Source organism: Oncorhynchus mykiss, chromosome 13, assembly GCF_013265735.2.
Source record: "Oncorhynchus mykiss isolate Arlee chromosome 13, USDA_OmykA_1.1, whole genome shotgun sequence".
Classification (NCBI taxonomy): domain Eukaryota; kingdom Metazoa; phylum Chordata; class Actinopteri; order Salmoniformes; family Salmonidae; genus Oncorhynchus; species Oncorhynchus mykiss.
The window spans coordinates 32,552,070-32,572,568 of NC_048577.1; the positions used below are offsets into that span (position 1 = coordinate 32,552,070).

Genomic DNA, 20,499 nt, shown 5'->3' on the forward strand with positions numbered 1-20,499 from the left:
TATATTAAAAAAGCATACAAAAAACATAAATGGATAGCATACGCTCATAGATACCATTTGGCTACATAAGCCTACAAACATTTACAATAGGCGAAATCACAATAATCACAAGAATGGCTTCAGATCAAAGTCTACGTTGAGACCGAAGGGAGTAAGGGTCTTTAAATTAAAGATCCAGGCAGCCTCTCGTTTTAACAATAAATTGTCGAGGTCACCCCCTCTCCTCGGGAGGGTGACATTTTCGATGCCAATATAACGTAGAGACGAAATCGAGTGGTTTTCTTCCAAAACGTGGGTCGCAACTGGGTAAGTCGAGTTTTTGCACCTAATGATGCTCCGAGATGCGTACTTTTAATTCGCACTTTGTTTTACCCAGATCATTTTTACCACAAGGACAAGTTATAAGATAAATAACTGTCTACGTGGAGCCCGTGATAACTCCTTTGATTGGGATATGTTTCCCTTTTTGGTGGTGTTTAAAGGATCTACATTTATAAGTGCCATTGCATTGAGCACAGCCATTGCACTTGTAGTTTCCATCCAGTAGGGGAGCAAATAGGCGTTGTGCAGGGATATCTTGGGGTGGTGAATCAGAGTTTAGATATTGATCGCTGAGATTTCTGCCCCGCGAGAATACGACCAAGGGAGGGTCCTAAAACACATTACCGATACTATCATCGGATCTTTGAATGTGCCAATGTTTATGAACGATTGTTCAGAGCACTTTGAATAATGGGTAGTTAGAACGCAAGAATGAGTCTTTTTGCGAGACTGACCTTGAAAAAGGTCATGTCTCGTTTTGTTTAGAATTTTCTCAATGGCAGTATTAATCTGGCCATTTTTGTACCCCCTTCCTTGATTCTGCTTTGCGTCTCAGCCATATTTCTGTTGAAATCTGATTGTTTTTTTTTCAAGGGAAGTGGGTGACAACTGTCAGCCCTCAACAAACTGTTACGACCAGTAGGTTTCCTGTAAAGATCAGTGTATAGAACATTATCTTCACACAATATCAGAAAATCAAGGAAACTGATTATTTATGATGTGTATCAGATTGCATAGTAAATCTCAGATGCTCAGGACAGGAGTTAAGAAAAGCATGGAATGCCTGGAGCTGTTTTGCATCACCCCTCCATAGAGCAAAAATATCATCAATATACTGTTTCCAAATAATAATGTTAGGCTAGAAAACATTTTTGAGAGGATTGAAAATGGACTGTTTCTCCATGTAACCCACATACAAATGAGCATAGTTGGGAGCCATGGTGGATCCCATAGCAGTACCCTTCGTCTGAATAAATAAATAATTTAGACACATGAAGTAGTTGTGTGTGAGTACTATTTCAGCCAATGTTATAATGGATGCACTGGAAGGTAGTTCATTAGGGTCACGTTGCAGAAGAAAATGTTCCATAGCTTCAATAACGCCCTCGTGTGGAATATTTGTGTATAACGACTCAACATTAAAAGCAACTAACAAAGTATTCTCAGGGAGGATCAAGAGATTCAATGATATAGATCATACTGCTGGTGTCCTTTAAGGGCTGACGTATCAGATTGCAGATCAAGCAAAGCTTGTGTTTCATCCTTAGGTAAATTATGGAAAGATATGTTTGTTCTTAAGGAGATGAACAAGATCATTTTTCAACGAGTCTACAATATGTCTCAATAGAGTGATTGCGATTGGCTGGAGTAATAAAATAACTTACTTCTAAATGGAGTCGGAGTATGTGCAGGTGAGCAACCTACATTTTCAGTAGAAATATCACGATTAGGGGAGCTAAAGTATTCCCTTAAACGGATGTTTCTTTAAAAAAAACTATAACACTTTATTAAGCAAGGAGACATGGGCAGGGCTCAATATCTTGCTTGATAAATTAAAGGGACCGTGTGTCTCTGCCTCTGGTAGTCGTTTCTTCTTACTCCGTCTTGTGCGGCATCTCGTCTGTGCGCGTGCCCGCGGACACCTGGTTAGTACATTATTATTAGGTTAAAAGGTTATTATTAAATTATTATTAGATATTAGGTTATTAAAGTATTGCATCTGAACTCCTAGAGCGTGCGGCTCTCATTGAATTTTTCAAAGCGTGAAAGTTACCGTGTCAAACAGGAAATTCAATTAAAGCATTTTTTTTTAACAACAAAATATCAGTATTTTGACATTTTGGTTATAAAATTTAGGTCAAATGATTATTCTGTCGTCCTAACCCATAACTACAGTTGAAGTCAGAAGTTTACATACAGCTTAGCCAAACTCAGTTTTTCACAATACCTGACATTTAATCTGAGTAAAAATTCCCTGTCATACAGTGCCTTGCGAAAGTATTCGGCCCCCTTGAACTTTGCGACCTTTTGCCACATTTCAGGCTTCAAACATAAAGATATAAAACTGTATTTTTTTGTGAAGAATCAACAAGAAGTGGGACACAATCATGAAGTGGAAAGACATTTATTGGATATTTCAAACTTTTTTAACAAATCAAAAACTGAAAAATTAGGGCGTGCAAAATTATTCAGCCCCCTTAAGTTAATACTTTGTAGCGCCACCTTTTGCTGCGATTACAGCTGTAAGTCGCTTGGGGTATGTCTCTATCAGTTTTGCACATCGAGAGACTGAAATTTTTTCCCATTCCTCCTTGCAAAACAGCTCGAGCTCAGTGAGGTTGGATGGAGAGCATTTGTGAACAGCAGTTTTCAGTTCTTTCCACAGATTCTCGATTGGATTCAGGTCTGGACTTTGACTTGGCCATTCTAACACCTGGATATGTTTATTTTTGAACCATTCCATTGTAGATTTTGCTTTATGTTTTGGATCATTGTCTTGTTGGAAGACAAATCTCCATCCCAGTCTCAGGTCTTTTGCAGACTCCATCAGGTTTTCTTCCAGAATGGTCCTGTATTTGGCTCCATCCATCTTCCCATCAATTTTAACCATCTTCCCTGTCCCTGCTGAAGAAAAGCAGGCCCAAACTATGATGCTGCCACCACCATGTTTGACATTGGGGATGGTGTGTTCAGCTGTGTTGCTTTTACGCCAAACATAACGTTTTGCATTGTTGCCAAAAAGTTCAATTTTGGTTTCATCTGACCAGAGCACCTTCTTCCACATGTTTGGTGTGTCTCCCAGGTGGCTTGTGGCAAACTTTAAACAACACTTTTTATGGATATCTTTAAGAAATGGCTTTCTTCTTGCCACTCTTCCATAAAGGCCAGATTTGTGCAATATACGACTGATTGTTGTCCTATGAACAGAGTCTCCCACCTCAGCTGTAGATCTCTGCAGTCCATCCAGAGTGATCATGGGCCTCTTGGCTGCATCTCTGATCAGTCTTCTCCTTGTATGAGCTGAAAGTTTAGAGGGACGGCCAGGTCTTGGTAGATTTGCAGTGGTCTGATACTCCTTCCATTTCAATATTATCGCTTGCACAGTGCTCCTTGGGATGTTTAAAGCTTGGGAAATCTTTTTGTATCCAAATCCGGCTTTAAACTTCTTCACAACAGTAGCTCGGACCTGCCTGGTGTGTTCCTTGTTCTTCATGATGCTCTCTGCGCTTTTGACGGACCTCTGAGACTATCACAGTGCAGGTGCATTTATACGGAGACTTGATTACACACAGGTGGATTGTATTTATCATCATTAGTCATTTAGGTCAACATTGGATCATTCAGAGATCCTCACTGAACTTCTGGAGAGAGTTTGCTGCACTGAAAGTAAAGGGGCTGAATAATTTTGCTCGCCCAATTTTTCAGTTTTTGATTTGTTAAAAAAGTTTGAAATATCCAATAAATGTCGTTCCACTTCATGATTGTGTCCCACTTGTTGTTGATTCTTCCCAAAAAAATACAGTTTTATATCTTTATGTTTGAAGCCTGAAATGTGGCAAAAGGTCGCAAAGTTCAAGGGGGCCGAATACTTTCGCAAGGCACTGTAGGTCAGTTAAGAACACCACTTTATTTTAAGAATGTGAAATGTCAGAATAATAGTAGATAATTATTTTTTTCAGCTTTTATTTCTTTTATCACGTTCCCAGTGGGTCAGACGTTTACATAAACTCAATTAGTATTTGGAAGCATTGCCTGGGTCAAATGTTTCGGGTAGCCTTCCACAAGCTTCTCACAATAAGTTGGGTGAATTTTGGCCCATTCTTCTCGAAAGAGCTGGTGTAACTGAGTCAGGTTTGTCTTGAGATGTTGTTTCAATATATCCACATAATTTTCCTGCCTCATGATAAGATCTATTTTGTGAAGTGCACCAGTACCTCCTGCAGCAATGCACCCCCACAACATGATGCTGCCACCCCCGTTGCAAGTCTCCCACTTTTTACGGCGGTTTTGGAGCAGTGGCTTCTTCTTTGCTGAGCGTCCTTTCAGGTTATGTCGAAATAGGGCTCGTTATAATGTGGATATAGATACTTGTTTCCTCCAGCATCTTCACAAGGTCCTTTGCTGTTGTTCTGGTATTGATTTGCACCTTTCGCAACAAAGTATGTTCATCTCTAGGAGACAGAACGTCTCTCCTTCCTAAGCGGTATGACGGTTGCATCGTCCCATGGTTTTTATACTTGCGTACTATTGTTTGTACAGATTAAAGTTTTATCCGAGTTCTTGGCTGATTTCTTTTGATTTTCCCATGATGTCAAGCAAAGAGGCACTGAGTTTGAAGGTAGGCCTTGAAATACATCCACAGGTACACCTCCTATTGACTCAAACTGTATGTCACTCCTAATGCAAAAATATTTATTGAACTCAAACTTTACATATACTATGTCAAATATTCACTTAAAAGCAAATTGCAACATGCTAATGTAAAATCATTCAGTTCTAAGATTTTGGTCAAGCGTTTCTTATCATCTGCCTGTTTCTTGACTGCGTGCTGCAGTCGGTGGATTTAAGTGCCTGTATGTGTACGTGCGCAAGACTACTCCCTCCATTCATATTATGCATTGTTTGAGATCAGAGAAATAACTTTTGGATTGATTGCATGCTGCTTTCTTGAACTCTTCTCCACTTTGGACCCCTTATCTTGGTTGATCTTGAATAGGCACCTGCGTTGGATGAAATCACATAAATAATGTCATTCTATACTTGTGTGGCCGCCATTCTTAATCACTAGCAGCGGTCCTCTACCCCTTCAGATACAATCATTTGATTTGTTGACTAACAAAAATGAACCTGTAAAAATCTATTTATTGAATTGAAAGGGGCTACATGTAGGATGTTTGCAATGTGATATTAGAAAATGTCAGAGGAACGATAATGTTTCACAATGTATTTTCAACAGAAAGTATATTGGGTGCATAGAAAGTGTATCCTGAAATGTTACATTTCTATTTGCCAAAAAGGGACTGGTGTGGTTCTGTTTTGAAATTTAAAGTTGTAGTTAACAGTAAGGCATCATAGATGACAACACCAGACTAAAGTTAGTTATAATGTGTGCAAAGAAAATAATGTCTATTGCAATAGGTGCGCAATGTAATGTTACTTGCCACTTTCCCAAGTGCTACAAAAAAATCCTGGAAGAACTATAAAGTCAGTCACTTCAAATGAAATTGTGGTGGGTAATAAGGGATGAATTCATACCTCTGCAGGAACTCCAATGTTGCTGCCAGGCCCGAGGCGTAATTTATGTTAAAGCATTAATACAAACATCATTACCAGGGCATCGTTGCAGGTAGGAATGCCATTTAGGACGATCTGGTCCACAGAAACGGTGAAGTTTTCAGCAGTCAGAGGATAACTCCTTATGGTAATAACAGGCAAGGGGTGAAATGTTTTACCACTGTTTGTCTTCCATTCAAACTCTTCCTCTCTTTACCCATCTCTCTCATTACCTCCTGCAACCTCACCCACTTCCTCCTCTTTTATTCCTGCTCTATCCTTCTCCCTCAAACTCCAGTTCTATCTCCCTCTCACACACCCACACAGATCTGACACATTGTTACCCAAGCGGAAAAAAGCTGTGTACTTGTATTTGGAACCACTTAAGTTGTACATTAGAACACTATATGGTACTTAAATCATATTTAAATGATATTTAAATAATAAGTGGTGATGGGAAAATTTTTTAAAAAACAAGCTCTGATGCAGTTCAGTTTTCAAAGAGCTACCAATTAAATCCAGTAAACCAGAAGCTTGTTGTCAAAGTAACAACACCACGTGCCTAATGACGTTCAAAGCTTCTGACCTCACACAACAACCCGACAGAAGTCGGACTCCTCTCTTCCTATTCATCAGACACAAGAGGTATGTGGCAGGGTCTACAGTCAATCACGGATTACAAAAAGAGAACCAGCACCGTCACGGACCAGGATATCTTGCTCCCAGGCAGACTAAATAACTTTTTTGCTGTTCATCGACTACAGCTCGGCATTTAACACCATAGTGCCCTCCAAGCTCGTCATCAAGCTCTAGACCCTGGGTCTCGACCCCGCCCTGTGCAACTGGGTACTGGACTTCCTGACGGGCCGCCCCCAGGTGGTGAGGGTAGGCAACAACATCTCCACCCCGCTGATCCTCAACACAAGGGTGCGTTCTGAGCCCTCTCCTGTACTCCCTGTTCACCCACGACTGCGTGGCCACGCACGCCTCCAACTCAATCATCAAGTTTGCGGACGACACAACAGTGGTAGGCTTGATTACCAACAACGACGAGACAGCCTACAGGGAGGAGGTGAGGGCCCTCGGAGTGTGGTGTCAAGAAAATAACCTCACACTCAACGTCAACAAAACTAAGGAGATGATTGTGGACTTCAGGAAACAGCAGAGGGAACACCCCCCTATCCACATCGATGGAACAGTAGTGGAGAGGGTAGTAAGTTTTAAGTTCCTCGGCGTACACATCACAGACAAACTGAATTGGTCCACCCACACAGACAGCATCGTGAAGAAGGCGCAGCAGCGCCTCTTCAACCTCAGGAGGCTGAAGAAATTTGGCTTATCACCAAAAGTACTCACAAACTTCTACAGATGCACAATCGAGAGCATCCTGTCGGGCTGTATCACCGCCTGGTACGGCAACTGCTCCGCCCACAACCGTAAGGCTCTCCAGAGGGTAGTGAGGTCTGCACAACGCATCACCGGGGGCAAACTACCTGCCCTCCAGGACACCTACACCACCCGATGTCACAGGAAGGCCATAAAGATCATCAAGGACAGCAACCACCCGAGCCACTGCCTGTTCACCCCGCTATCATCCAGAAGGCGAGGTCAGTACAGGTGCATCAAAGCTGGGACCGAGAGACTGAAAAACAGCTTCTATCTCAAGGCCATCAGACTGTTAAACAGCCACCACTAACATTGAGTGGCTGCTGCCAACACACTGACTCAATTCCAGCCACTTTAATAATGGGAATTGATGGGAAATTATGTCAAATATATCACTAGCCACTTTAAACAATGCTACCTAATATAATGTTCCCTACATTACTCATCTCATATGTATATGTATATACTGTACTCTATTTCATCTACTGCATCCTTATGTAATACATGTATCACTAGCCACTTTAACTATGCCACTTTGTTTACATACTCATCTCATATGTATATACTGCACTCAATACCATCTACTGTATCTTGCCTATGCCGCTCTGTACCATCACTCATTCATATATCTTTATGTACATATTCTTTATCCCTTTACACTTGTGTCTATAAGGTAGTAGTTTTGGAATTGTTAGCTAGATTACTTGTTGGTTATTACTGCATTGTCGGAACTAGAAGCACAAGCATTTCGCTACACTCGCACTAACATCTGCTAACCATGTGTATGTGACAAATAACATTTGATTTGATTTGATCAGTATTGCTTCTGTTAAGCCTCATTTTTTGTTCCTTAGAGTGCATATTGGTTTACTGTTTATTTTAGTTCCCTTAATGGTCAGAGAGATAAGTTGACTTGTTTGTTTGGAAATTAAAACGCCTTGTTTATTTCATTTAAAACACTTGAAATTGCCCTTAGTTCTTTTTGTCTCGTTCCTGTCTCACTTGTTCGGCTTTATTGTTATGCAGGACCGGTCACAATACTTTAAATACAGGATTACAAATAGCATTTCGGTACACTTAAAATAAGCTATTAGTTTAAATTAGGAATATATTTTAAGCATATTAAAATGCTATTTCCAATCCTGAATTCTAAGTATACGAAAGTATAAAAAATTATTAGTTTTATTTTTAACACACTTACATATAATGATTACTTTTAATACTATTCAGTGTACTAAAATAAAACTTATGTGGTTCCAAAATGATACACTTTAGGAAAACCACTGATTTCGCTTGGGTATGTAAAGTGAAAATGCAGAAAATGTCTTACCACAAACAACGATGCATGGTGTGCTTGGCAGCTTTGCACATTCACTTTCCATTGGAAGGCAAGTTTCATCAACGTTGAGGAACATATTGTTCTCTTCTTCATTGAAGAAGTCAAGTAACAGCAAAACAGACCCAGATAGGTTGGCTTCTGGCTTCTTTTTGACAGTTTCTATATCTGACAGTGTCTTGGCAATCTTGCTCCTCCACTCACGAGGGAGAGATTTGAAGTAGCACACAATTCTCACACATTTGGTCGCTATGGCTTTTTCATGCTCTTCATTGAGATCAACACCAGTAAGTTCTCTAAAGTGAGTCTTGATGCCGGGGGTCTTGTGTAGATATGGACATTCTCTGGCAATGTCACAGCTCTCCATACCACAAATTATGTATTTCCTCTGGGAGTAGAAGGTTGCTGCCATTTTCTTTTCAATACTCTTGTTGTCTTTGCTTCTGTTTTTGTACATCTTCTTCAGTTCTTCTTGTGTATGTTTCCGTGTTTCTCTAGTTTCATTGGCTGGTAGCCGTCCTGGTCGCCAGTTGATACAGCCGTAAGAATCCAAGCATATCCTCTTGGATTGTGGATCCTCAGACTCACTTGACTGTCTTCTTAGGGAAAGGGGGGTGTTCCCTCGCTTCAAGTTATCAACTCGGCTCTGCAGCTGCTTAGTGAGGGAGACATGTCCACTACCAACAATTTCACCTCCGATAACATCTTGGAATGGCTTAGGATAAGTCAGCACCATCTTTCTGGCTACTTCACTCAAATGCTTCTTTCCTGGCATTGGACAAACAGTTAGGATTTCATCAACAATCACATCTCTCCATTCCAGTTGGGCGCTCCTTGTTCTCCAGCTTTATTGTAACCTCAGATGGCATTAGCTTCCACGGAATTACAAAACTGAAGTGCCAGTGCTGTCCATCTACTGGGGCATGCGCTTGAACTTGAGCCTGTGCTTTCAGTGTTGTATCTACCACCTGTGAAAGTGCACAAGAAACACATTTGGGGTTCTCTTGACTCCACATTTTATGCACTGACACCACATACATCATCATCATTGATCATTGAGTTTCTAATCCAAACTTACCTCCCATTGTAACATATACATCCTGCTATCAATGATGTGCTTGTTAAATAATATGATTATTATGACATAAAACATTCGATAAAGCCATAAAACTACATTTGACACGATGAATAGGAGGGCTACACTAGGCTTAATCAGAGTCTGAGAAACTGAGCATAGATGAGACCGTTCTAATGTCTGTGTAGATTGAAATCATTGGTAGTATAACTCGAAAAGCTTTCCAAAAGTTATGATTTGAACAATTTGAATTAGACAAATATTACCTGACTTGACACCCACCTTGACAATATTTTATTGTAAATCATATTGTCATACATAGAGCCCATTTAAGTTTTGGATGTATATGCACTTTTTAAACAGTAAATGTATAGTCCGTTTAGCAGTTTCTTATGTACTTATGGATAGCAAAGGAACAATCCTCACTGCGGGGTGTTTGGGGGCTACCAGACACACTTCTGGGTGTTGGATCATTCCTTTCAGTACTATCCTTTTCACCTTGGATAGAAATATGAGGTTGGGAATCAGGCTGTGTATCATGTTCTAATTTTCTCACCATGCTTAACATGGTCAGCTTCCTTGTTTCTACTGGCTTCAGGACATGAAGACTTGCCTCCTGAACATACTTCATGTCTTCCAGCTCTTCCACACCCGAATGCCTATTGTATTTTTGTCCAAACTCGTGTTATTTGAACTGTCACTTCCACCACTTGATTTCCTATTCAGCATCTGCTATGCTATGTTTCCGTGAAATGACTAGTTCTGGGTAGTGATGCAAACATAGTTCTGCATTAAGACACATCATGCCCTCAATAGCACTTTGAACTTCACACTGTCCAAATTCTGGTGAATAAGATGAGCTATGACGTGTAGCAAGAAAGTAGACACGCTTGTTCTCCTTTATCAACAGAAGCTCTATCTGCCCGAATTCTGATGACACACCATTACAAAGACATAGAAAGAGGTCCTATCTGTAAAAGGTGCCCTTCAAATGTATCTCAGTGGACACCACAATATCCGGTCCCCTAAGCAAGCTTGCCTCAACTGTATTGCATACAGCAAGGAACATTTTACTTGCAAAGCAAGAGCAAAGAAGGAACTTGAGTTCAGATAGGTTTGCAGAAATTAGTGATTATTGGCAAGCGTTTGACAAAAACATTTTTGAAATGTTGTACTCTCCGAACAAATCTTTTGAAATATGAGTGTTTACTTTCAAAACAAATTGTCCACAGCCTTATAAGTGGGACAAACTTTAGCATCAAAGCAGGATAGTGGATCAGATCGTGGTGCTTTGGTTTCAGTTTGAGAGAAGGAAACAGCTCTTTTCTTGTCCGTAGATACTTGAGCAAAGTAACTTGAGCCACAGAAATGGAGGGGGCACAGATTAATTCCACAAGTTCTTTAAGTAGAATTGTTCGTTGCCATACACAATCTTCTGTATCAGTAATCTTTTTGCCTATTATCACAGGGAGGAGCCTCAAAAAATACTCATTTTCTGTAACCTGGCCACCTAGTTTATTTCCCTTTTCACCAACTTCTGAGGGTGTGGAATTCGCATCAGATCCTTGGTAGCTAAGCTGCCTGATCCTGCGGTTAAGCTCTAAGTACGTAAATAATTGATTTATTTTAACAAAGTACATGATTTAAATGGCTAGGTCATATGCCACTATCCCCTCAAACAAAACATGGCCAATGCATGGTGGGAGGCCTGACTGTAAGACATGAAACTGCTTGAGGGAATGAAATGCAGAGTCAAAATTGAACTCTCTGGATTCTGTCTCATTACCAACTTGTATTGCTTTCACTGCATCGTTGTAATTTTGAACTATTCTGGCAGCAGCAGGGTCATCAAAATCAAACAGTTTACCTCTAGTTGCAAGGCAGTACTGACAGCAGTAGTTGGAAGTACTAACATTTCCTGTGAATCCTCCTATGTTGTGAGACCCCAACTGATCCCCAGTAATGCAAAAGACTGCTGCCTTTAGTGCATGTCCAGATACCTCCAACCCAATTTGTTTCTAAATCTCTGAGATCTGACAGCATTGTTGAAAAAAGCTTGTCATGGCCAAAGTATTTAAAGTCTCTGTCATTACACAATAACATGAGCTGTGAAGTATCAATACTGGAGCAATAAAATGGATCAACGTTTGCAAGCATAAAGTAGACCCCCATAATCTTATGTTTCTTCTTTGATGATCCAAGATTGTTAACAACAGCAAATGCATATTGATACAATACAAGCTTTAGAGTTACACCGGAGTCCATAAATACTACATTAAACAAGAACACAGATCCATCACAAACATAATGTATCACATGTGCAGAAGTACATGTAGTGTCCTTTACTGGCTTTGTACATTCCTGCCAAACAACTAGATCCTTGAGCATAGCTTTCAATGTAGGGATATACTGAGCATATCGTTCCTTTCGGTTTTTATCTGTACCTACATTAAACTTCTAGCTTGAGGATGCACATAGGAAAAGTTCCTCTGGAAATACTGCCTTCTCATGTATTCTGTTGATAAAGGATGCATGCAAATTGGTGTCCTCTAAGGTCTTAAAACACCTTCAATTTCTGACTGTCAAGTTAGTATTAGACTGAAGGGCAACCTTGAGTTGACTGATGACTAAGTCCATTAAGACTTTAAATCTCATCAACAATCATTTGTATCGTTGAGGAGGGAAATAGATACTTGGCCTGTAACTTCATGTAAAGCATACAAATAGTTTTTATACATAGACTTTTCATAACAGCTGGGTTGAGTATATCCTCTGACCCTTCATCAATAAGATCTACACCGAACAGACTTTCAGCATCATCATGAGAACTCACTGAATGAGCCGAATAATTGGACACATGCGCAGCTGTAGCATACCAAATGCTTCCTTGAAATGTGGGAGGTAAAAAGAGGATCTTAATGTAAAGGCCACATTCTCTGAATGGGAGTTCGGCCTTTTCGAAAGAAGATCCTTCAGATCAAGGCATTGTTTCTGACAATGACGATTTTCACATGTAAACGGCCCTTGCAACGTGTCAGAGAGCTATTGATTCAACTACATTTTCAAGCTATACAGTGTTTGTTTAGATGTATATTGTTTCAAACAATGTCATAAAAAAGTACATTTTGGGATTCTGTTGAGGTAAGACAGGTGAATTGAGCTCATGATGCCTTTACAAGTTATATATTCTTCAAGAGTCAATAGGTAGCCTGCGTATCATTCATTTAAAAGTCCAAAATTGGATGTAGAAATCGCAGAAATTGCCCCTTTAACTAAGCATATTCAAGACGATGAAATGTAGTATTTTTAGGAATTAGGATTTAGGTATTGTTCTACTAAGCCTACGATAATGTAATCACAACACATTAGCACATTGGTTCATTTAGTCTCTCGTAAGTAATAAATAATCAAATGTTAATGTTAGCCTGATTATTCAGATACAGACGTTATAAAATGGTTGAAGATGCTAACAGTACGAGATCAATATTAAATAATCATCTCTCACTCCCTCTGTCACATACACACGCACGCACAGAGAGAGAAACAAACAAGCAAATAGCAGTTTTGTGAAGTACAAACATTGTAGTAGGCCTTCCCTTAGTCCAAAAAAATGCTATTAGTTAAATAATGGTGTTTACAAAGACAGAGAGGTCTATTGCATTCATTGTAAAGTTAAGGGGACGATACTCTCTCTCTCTCTCTCTCTCTCTCTCTCTCTATGTCTTTCTTAGCAACGGTTGAGCCTATGACTTAAGGGGCAAAACTTTCCTAAATTCATTCATTTCAACTATTAATTTAGCGAGACACCCTTTCACTTTGTGTACATCCTTTAAATCCTCACTATTTAAGTTAACCCGCAGATATGGGATCAGACATCAGAACACAAACCACATTCTGACTGGAGGAAATTTGCAATATACTGGCAACAGGTAAGTCAACAACATGCTATCATTTGATCACTGCTTCAGGCTTCAAATAATTAATTATTTTCAGGATTATATTCAACTAACAATGACCATCTGCTGCAGATCATCTAACTACCATAAGAATGGCAATTCAGACTATCACTTGGATGAGCGCCTTCCTCTGCCTCGCGCAGGTTTTCTCGATGCCCATGCCTTGCCAGCTACAAGGACAGCTGGTGCGAACAACCCCACAACCTACTGAGAGACATGGTAGATTTTATAAATTACTTTTGACTTGAGATGTATTATCCAACTATGTTTAACTGAATAGCTCCTTCTTTCAGGGAGGTCATTTTCCTCTGGAGTGCCTGCAGGAGATTGTATCATTGGCATCATTGCCACGGGTAAGGGCAAGCGAGCATATTCAAGTGTTCTTCACAGCATGAAAGAGTATTTGCAACCGTTAGGATTAGAAAGTAGAACACTTTACACGGCCATTTATGTTAATTTATATTATTGCTGTTGTCCGTTTCAGTTGAGCAGCAGTGGTGCTAAGGCTATTTATGAGACATTAAAGAACATCGACACATTGTTTGGAACTGACGAACTGCCGACAATGTGGGACCAACAGAAGTTGGAGTATTTTCAGAACATTATCTACCGTCAGATTGAAGAGAGCGAGTGTGTGAGTACCTACCTAGGCCAATACAGATAGCTTAACTGTTTAAGTGTGGTATGGTGACATTTGAATTATTTTATTATTGTGTCAGATGATGGGGAGTGTGGTTATCTAGTCAGGGCAAAGATGCTGAATACCTACTTTAGGAACATCGCGGCAGTCATAAAATAAAAAGTAGGGTACAAGCAAATACACTATAATGGATGCATTTTAATTATTATTCATCGCCTGCCTCTTTCTTCCTTTCTGGCAGATGAGCAGTGTGGATACAAGTGATTATCCCATCAGGGCAGAGGGCCTGAAGACATACTTTGGGAACATTGCAGCAGTTTTAAAAGAAAAGGTAGGATATAGGTTGAAAACGAATAGACACGTTGTTTTCATAATATCTCTACATAGAACAATATTACCCTACATTGCCCTAACAGTTTATTTTTATTTTCACAGAATTTCAGTTACTGCGCCTGGGAAGTGGTTCGAAAAGAACTCCTGCAAACACTAGAATTCATTCTGAAACACAACTCTGATAGCCTTCTGTGGTCCAACAGAACATGAATTTGAACTTGCAGGTCTTTTTTACTAATGTGTTGTACAATTTTGCTTGATTTTTAAAGCCTTCTATTCTACAATCATGCAATGTGCAATGTCAAACAGCAATATCATACATGTATTTATTTATTCATCAAGGTTATTTATTTATTTAGGCCTATTTATGAAATTATGTATCTATTTGAAAATTGTGCCTATTGTTGCTCTTCATCAAATGTTAAGTTAATAAAAAAATCTATACATTTAAATATTGTTAATCTGAGTGCTCATTCTGCAGCCAAGTCTGTCGGTGTTAAGATATGTATTTAACATGTTCAGGACATATGCACTGATGGCAGTACGTTTAGTCTTATAGCCTACTAATCCACAAAGGAAAGGCATTGAAACAAGCAAAATGTATATTTTCAAATTGTAGTTATATTCAAATGCCTTTTTTCAATCAAGAATGTTTTATCATTTAGCCTCTAATGCATTCACAGAGACGTCCTCGCCCTGTATGAAAGAAAACAACGTTTTAGGCATTAGGATGTCTCATAAATTCCATGGTTAAACTTCCAATTTATCATTTTGAAATGGAAAAACATCAAACTCTCTAGTTGATTCTATCCAAATCTTGCTACATGATACACTTCAGTATCTTACCTGTGTGTTCTTGTAAACATGCTCTGGAAACATGCGCTCGACTTTTCTTTACGGAAACAGAACTGGAAATTGTCCACCCTGAAATAAAGTCATATCAATATCAAAAACTGAACTGTATTGGAATAGTATCCATAAATGAAACATTGTGGTACAGAGAGTGAAGGCATTGGTTATATAAAACGTCCTATAATAAAATACAATAAATTGAGGTCTAATAATGAGATATATTGAGTATCAAATTTTGCACATCAAATAGTGGACAGGTGCAAAAATAACGCACTAGTGCATGAATTGCGTCCACATGCACAGTTCAGATGCTGCCGTGTATAAGCAGAACAGAACAGAGTCAGGTAGATACTCAACCATTTAAAGGCTAGCATGAATATTTGAATTTTTCGTCGTTCGGGAGACTAGCAGACCTGCAAGAATAAACCACTTTACCAATGTGTTGTGATAACATTATCGTAGGTAAAACACGTAGGTAAAACAGGGTACAGCTTCCAAATGTAGTTCAAACTAGCCCATAACTTTAATCTCGTAGATGGACATTCCTTTCATTCTTTGACAATGATTACTTTTCTCCAATCCACAGCTATTGAGAAAAATAGTGGTTCATTGACCGTTTTGGTATTGTTTGAACAGCAGACTGCTCCTTTAAAAAGTCAGTCTATAAACAAATGAATGCATGAAACAATGAAAGGATGAATGACTGAATATATAAACGAATAAATAAAAATGATGAGAGAATAATTATTTGATTTCATTATAAAGGAACAACTTCATAGCCTTCACATGTTTATAAATAAATAATTCAGTCAGTAAATATATCAGCTGTCAATCTATTAGCCGGGATCAGAAACATGTCACATGTCTCCAATGATGATTATGTGGTTTTCCAACAGACCTCTTCTTCCTCATGGCTTGACTCTGCTGTCGAGGAATTTCTTGAACTGCACCAGGTTGTCGCGAACCTCCACTCGCGTGATCTCCCATGCGCATGCGCTATGTTCCTGGAGAGCACACAATATATATATATATTTTATGTCTTCACTCAACTCAACCACAGCAGGTGCGCTGCCAAGGCGTCCTATGACACCACAAAGGCGCTTGGAAGTTCCCAGTTTCATATGTGATTTGTGGCAGCAAAATGCATCCTATTTGTGGTGATTTAGAATTTGCTCAGATTCATTTAGCCTCTATTTGAGAGCATTTGATATTGGACCCACCCAGTGGCGACCGGTTTTCCAACCGTACCCCACCTGTTTTGAGCCCCATATGTTTAACTACAACAAAAAAAGTTTAGCCACAACAGCAGAAAAATTACATTTGTTTAACTTTTTTTTTGTTGTTGCCTGTTTTACTTGCTATTTTGGCATCAATAAGTTTCACATATCAGTTTGTAAACAATGTAGAAAAACAACAACAATCATTGAGTTAATAAAGCTGCATACAAAAATGGTCTCTTTTTTGCTTTCTTGAGTAATCGAATATTTTTAGATCGTTCATTGTCTGCTTATATGCCCCGTGTTTTAATCCTTCGGTTCTGACTTGGTGTACAGGGAAAACACTGTGAAGAAGGTTGAATGATTCCCTTGATAAGCCCCAATTTTCAACGGGTGACTCTTAATTATGCTATTGTGAAATGAATCATGAAAAACGTAAAGACAGTGAACAGTTTTCGTACATGTCTATGCAAAGAATTACATTGGAGCAATGCATTTCATGATAACAGAATACACTGTGCACTTTTGCATTCTATTCGGCGAATATTACTCCTAATACGTTATTGATTGTGGAACACAATGACATAGATGGGTTGGAAGCGTAGAATTAGCAATTCTAATAATGAAATAGTATCTCCATGGTTGGAACGGAAGTTGTATAGGTGCTCAAAGTACACTGTTCAAAACAGGCCAGCCCTGTCCAAACCAGGCCAGCCCTGTCCAGTGATAAAACACACTTAATTGAAAAAAAGCATTTGAATATATCTACATTTTGAGAAGATACATTTGACTTGTTTTAATGGCTTTCCTTTATGGATTAGTAGGCTGGCTATAGGACTAATTGTACTGCCATCCGTACATATGTCCTGAGCATGTTTAATACAAATCTTAATGTCCGCTATGGGTGTGCCACAAGGTTAAATTCTTGGGCTGACTCTTTTCTATGAATATATCAATGATGTAGCTCTTGCTGCTGATGATTCTCTGATCCACCTCTACGCAGACGACACCATTCTGTAGACATCTAGTCCTTGTTTGGACACTGTGCTAACAAACCTCCAAATGAGCTTCAACGCCATACAACACTCATTCCGTGGCCTCCAACTGCTTTTAATTGCTAGTAAAACTAAGTGCATGCTCTTCCATCGATTGCTGCCCTCTTGCATTAATAGCAACACGACTCTGGACGGTTTTGACTTAGAATTATGTGAAACAACTACAAATACCTAGGTGTCTGGTTAGCCTGTAAACTCTCCTTCCAGACTCACATTAAGCATCTCCAACCCAAAACTAAATCTAGAATCGGCGTCCTACTTCACAACAAAGCCTGCATCACCCATGCCACCAAACATACCCTCGTAAAACTGACTATCCTACCAATCCTTGACTTCGGCGATGTCATTTACTAAATATCCTCCTACACTCTACTTAGCAAACTGAATGTAGTCTATCACAGCGCCATCCGTTTTGTCACCAAAGCCCCATATACTACCCACCGCTGCGACCTGTATGCTCTCTCTGGCTGGCCCTCACTACATATTCGTTGCCAAACCCACTGGCTCCAGGTTTTCTATACGTTTTTGCTAGGTAAAGTCCCGCCTTATCCCAGATCACTGGTCACCATAGCAACACCCACCCTTAGCACGCCCTCCAGCAGGTATATGCAGGTATATTTGGTCATCTGGTCATCCCCAAAGCCAACACTTGCTTTAGCCGCCATTCCTTCCAGTTCTCTGCTGCCAATGACTGGAATTAATTGCAAAAATCACTGAAGTTGGAGACACATGTCTCCCTCTCTAACTTTAAGCATCAGCTGTCAGAGCAGCTTACCGATCACTGCAGCTGAACACAGCCAATCTGTAAATAGCAAACCAAACTACCTCATCCCCATATTATTACTTACCCTCTTGCTCTTTTGCACCCCAGTATGTCCACTTGCACATCATCATCTGCACGTCTATCACTCCATTGTTAATGCTAAATTGTAATAATTTTGCCTCTATGGCCTGTTTATTGTCTTATCTCCCATACTCTTCTACATTTGCACACACTGCACATAGATTTTTCTATTGTGTTATTGACTGTACGTTTGTTTATGTGTAACTCTGTGTTGTTGCTTTTGTCTCACTGCTTTGCTTTATCTTGGCAGTGTCGCAGTTGTAAATGATAATTTGTTCTCAACTGGCCTACCTGGTTAAATAAAGGTGAAATAGAAAATAACTACATAAAATCACACCTTGGACTTGGATACAGAATGAGCACTGAGATTACCAATATTTAAAAGTATTTTTTATTTTATTAACTTAACATTTGATGAAGAGCAACAAAAGGCACGATTTTCAAATAGATAAATAGATTCATAAATAGGCCTACATCAATAAATAACCTTGACAAATAAATAAATAAATATAGAAGTAGGCCTACATCAATAAATAACCTTGATAAATAAATACATAAATAAATACATGTATCATATTGCTGTTTGACATTGCACATTGCATGATTGTAGAATAGAAGGCTTTAAAAATCAAGCACAATTGTAAAACACATTAGTAAAAAAAGATCTGCAAGTTCAAATTCATGTTCTGTTGGACCACAGAAGGCTGTCAGAGTTGTGTTTCAGAATGAATTCTAGGGTGTACAGGAGTTCTTTTCGAACCACTTCCCAGGCGCAGTAACTGAAATTCTGTGAAAATAAAAATAAATTGTTAGGGCAATATTATCCTATGTAGAGATATTATCAAAACAAAGTGTCTATTTGTTTTCAACCTATATCCTACCTTTTCTTTTAAAACTGCTGCAATGTTCCCAAAGTATGTCTTCAGGCCCTCTGCCCTGATGGGATAATCACTTGTATCCACACTGCTCATCTGCCAGAAAGGAGGAAAGAGGCAGGCGATGAATAATAATTAAAATGCATCCATTATAGTGCATTTGCTTGTACCCTACTTTTTATTTTATGACTGCCGCGATGTTCCTAAAGTAGGTATTCAGCATCTTTGCCCTGACTAGATAACCACACTCCCCATCATCTGACACAATAATAAAATAATTCAAATGTCACCATACCACACTTAAACAGTTAAGCTATCTGTATTGGCCTAGGTAGGTACTCACACACTCGCTCTCTTCAATCTGACGGTAGATAATGTTCTGAAAATACTCCAACTTCTGTTGGTCCCACATTGTCGGCAGTTCGTCAGTTCCGAACAATGTGTCGATGTTCTTCAATGTCTCATAAATAGCCTTAGCAGCACTGCTGCTCAACTGAAACGGACAACAACAATAATTTCAATTAACATAAATGGCCGTGTAAAGTGTTCTACTTTCTAATCCTAACGGTTGCAAATACTCTTTCATGCTGTAAAGAACTCATGAATATGCTCGCTTGCCCTTACCTGTGGCGCCCCGGAGGTTGCAAATGAGTTGGCTGGGAATGCCATGAAGACATTCTCCTGCAGGCACTCCAGAAGAAAATGACCGCCCTGAAAGAAGGAGAAAACACATTTTTCATGTTGAGCTATTCAGTTAAACATAGTTGGATAATACATCTCAAGTCAAAAGTAAATTATAAAATCTACCATGTCTCTCAGTCGGTTGTGGGTTGTTCGCACCAGCTGTCCTTGTAGCTGGCAAGGCATGGGCATCGAGAAAACCTGCGCGAGGCAGAGGAAGGCGCTCATCCAAGTGATAGTCTGAATTGCCATTCTTATGGTAGTTAGATGATCTGCAACAGATGGTCATTGTTAGTTGAATATAATCCTGAAAATAATTAATTAATTGAAGCCCGAAGCAATGATCAAATGATAGCATGTTGTTGACTTACCTGTTGCCAGTATATTGCAAATTTCCTCCAGTCAGAATTTGGTTTGTGTTCTGATCCCATATCTGCGGATTATCTTAAATAGTGAGGATTGAATGGATGTACAAAAAGTGAAAGGGTGTCTCGCTAAATTAAGAGTTGAAATGAATGAATTTGGGAAAGTTTTGCCAAGTGAACCGCAAGACCGGATTTCTCTTTTCGTGTGCTCCACTTCCCTCTCATCATGTTTCGAGTTTTCCTTCATAGGAGGAACATTTTCCGAAGTAGGTTAAAAAAAGAACTCATA

The 20,499-nt window shown here is 39.3% G+C and overlaps 1 protein-coding gene and 1 pseudogene across 1 annotated transcript; one reads left to right on the top strand and one right to left on the bottom strand.

The window, feature by feature from the left end:
- Positions 1-177: 177 nt before the first annotated feature.
- Positions 178-14,714, top strand: LOC110487530 (annotated as a pseudogene).
- Positions 14,715-18,868: 4,154 nt separating this feature from the next.
- LOC118938066 (interferon beta-like) lies at positions 18,869-20,097 on the bottom strand. Its single transcript, XM_036939738.1, has 5 exons — positions 19,972-20,097; positions 19,789-19,875; positions 19,508-19,657; positions 19,171-19,260; positions 18,869-19,076 (listed from the first exon to the last, which is right to left on the bottom strand). Exons 1-5 carry the CDS (start codon positions 20,095-20,097, stop codon positions 18,969-18,971), a joined length of 561 nt encoding a protein of 186 aa, XP_036795633.1. The 3' UTR covers positions 18,869-18,968.
- Between the last annotated feature and the right edge of the window lie 402 nt (positions 20,098-20,499).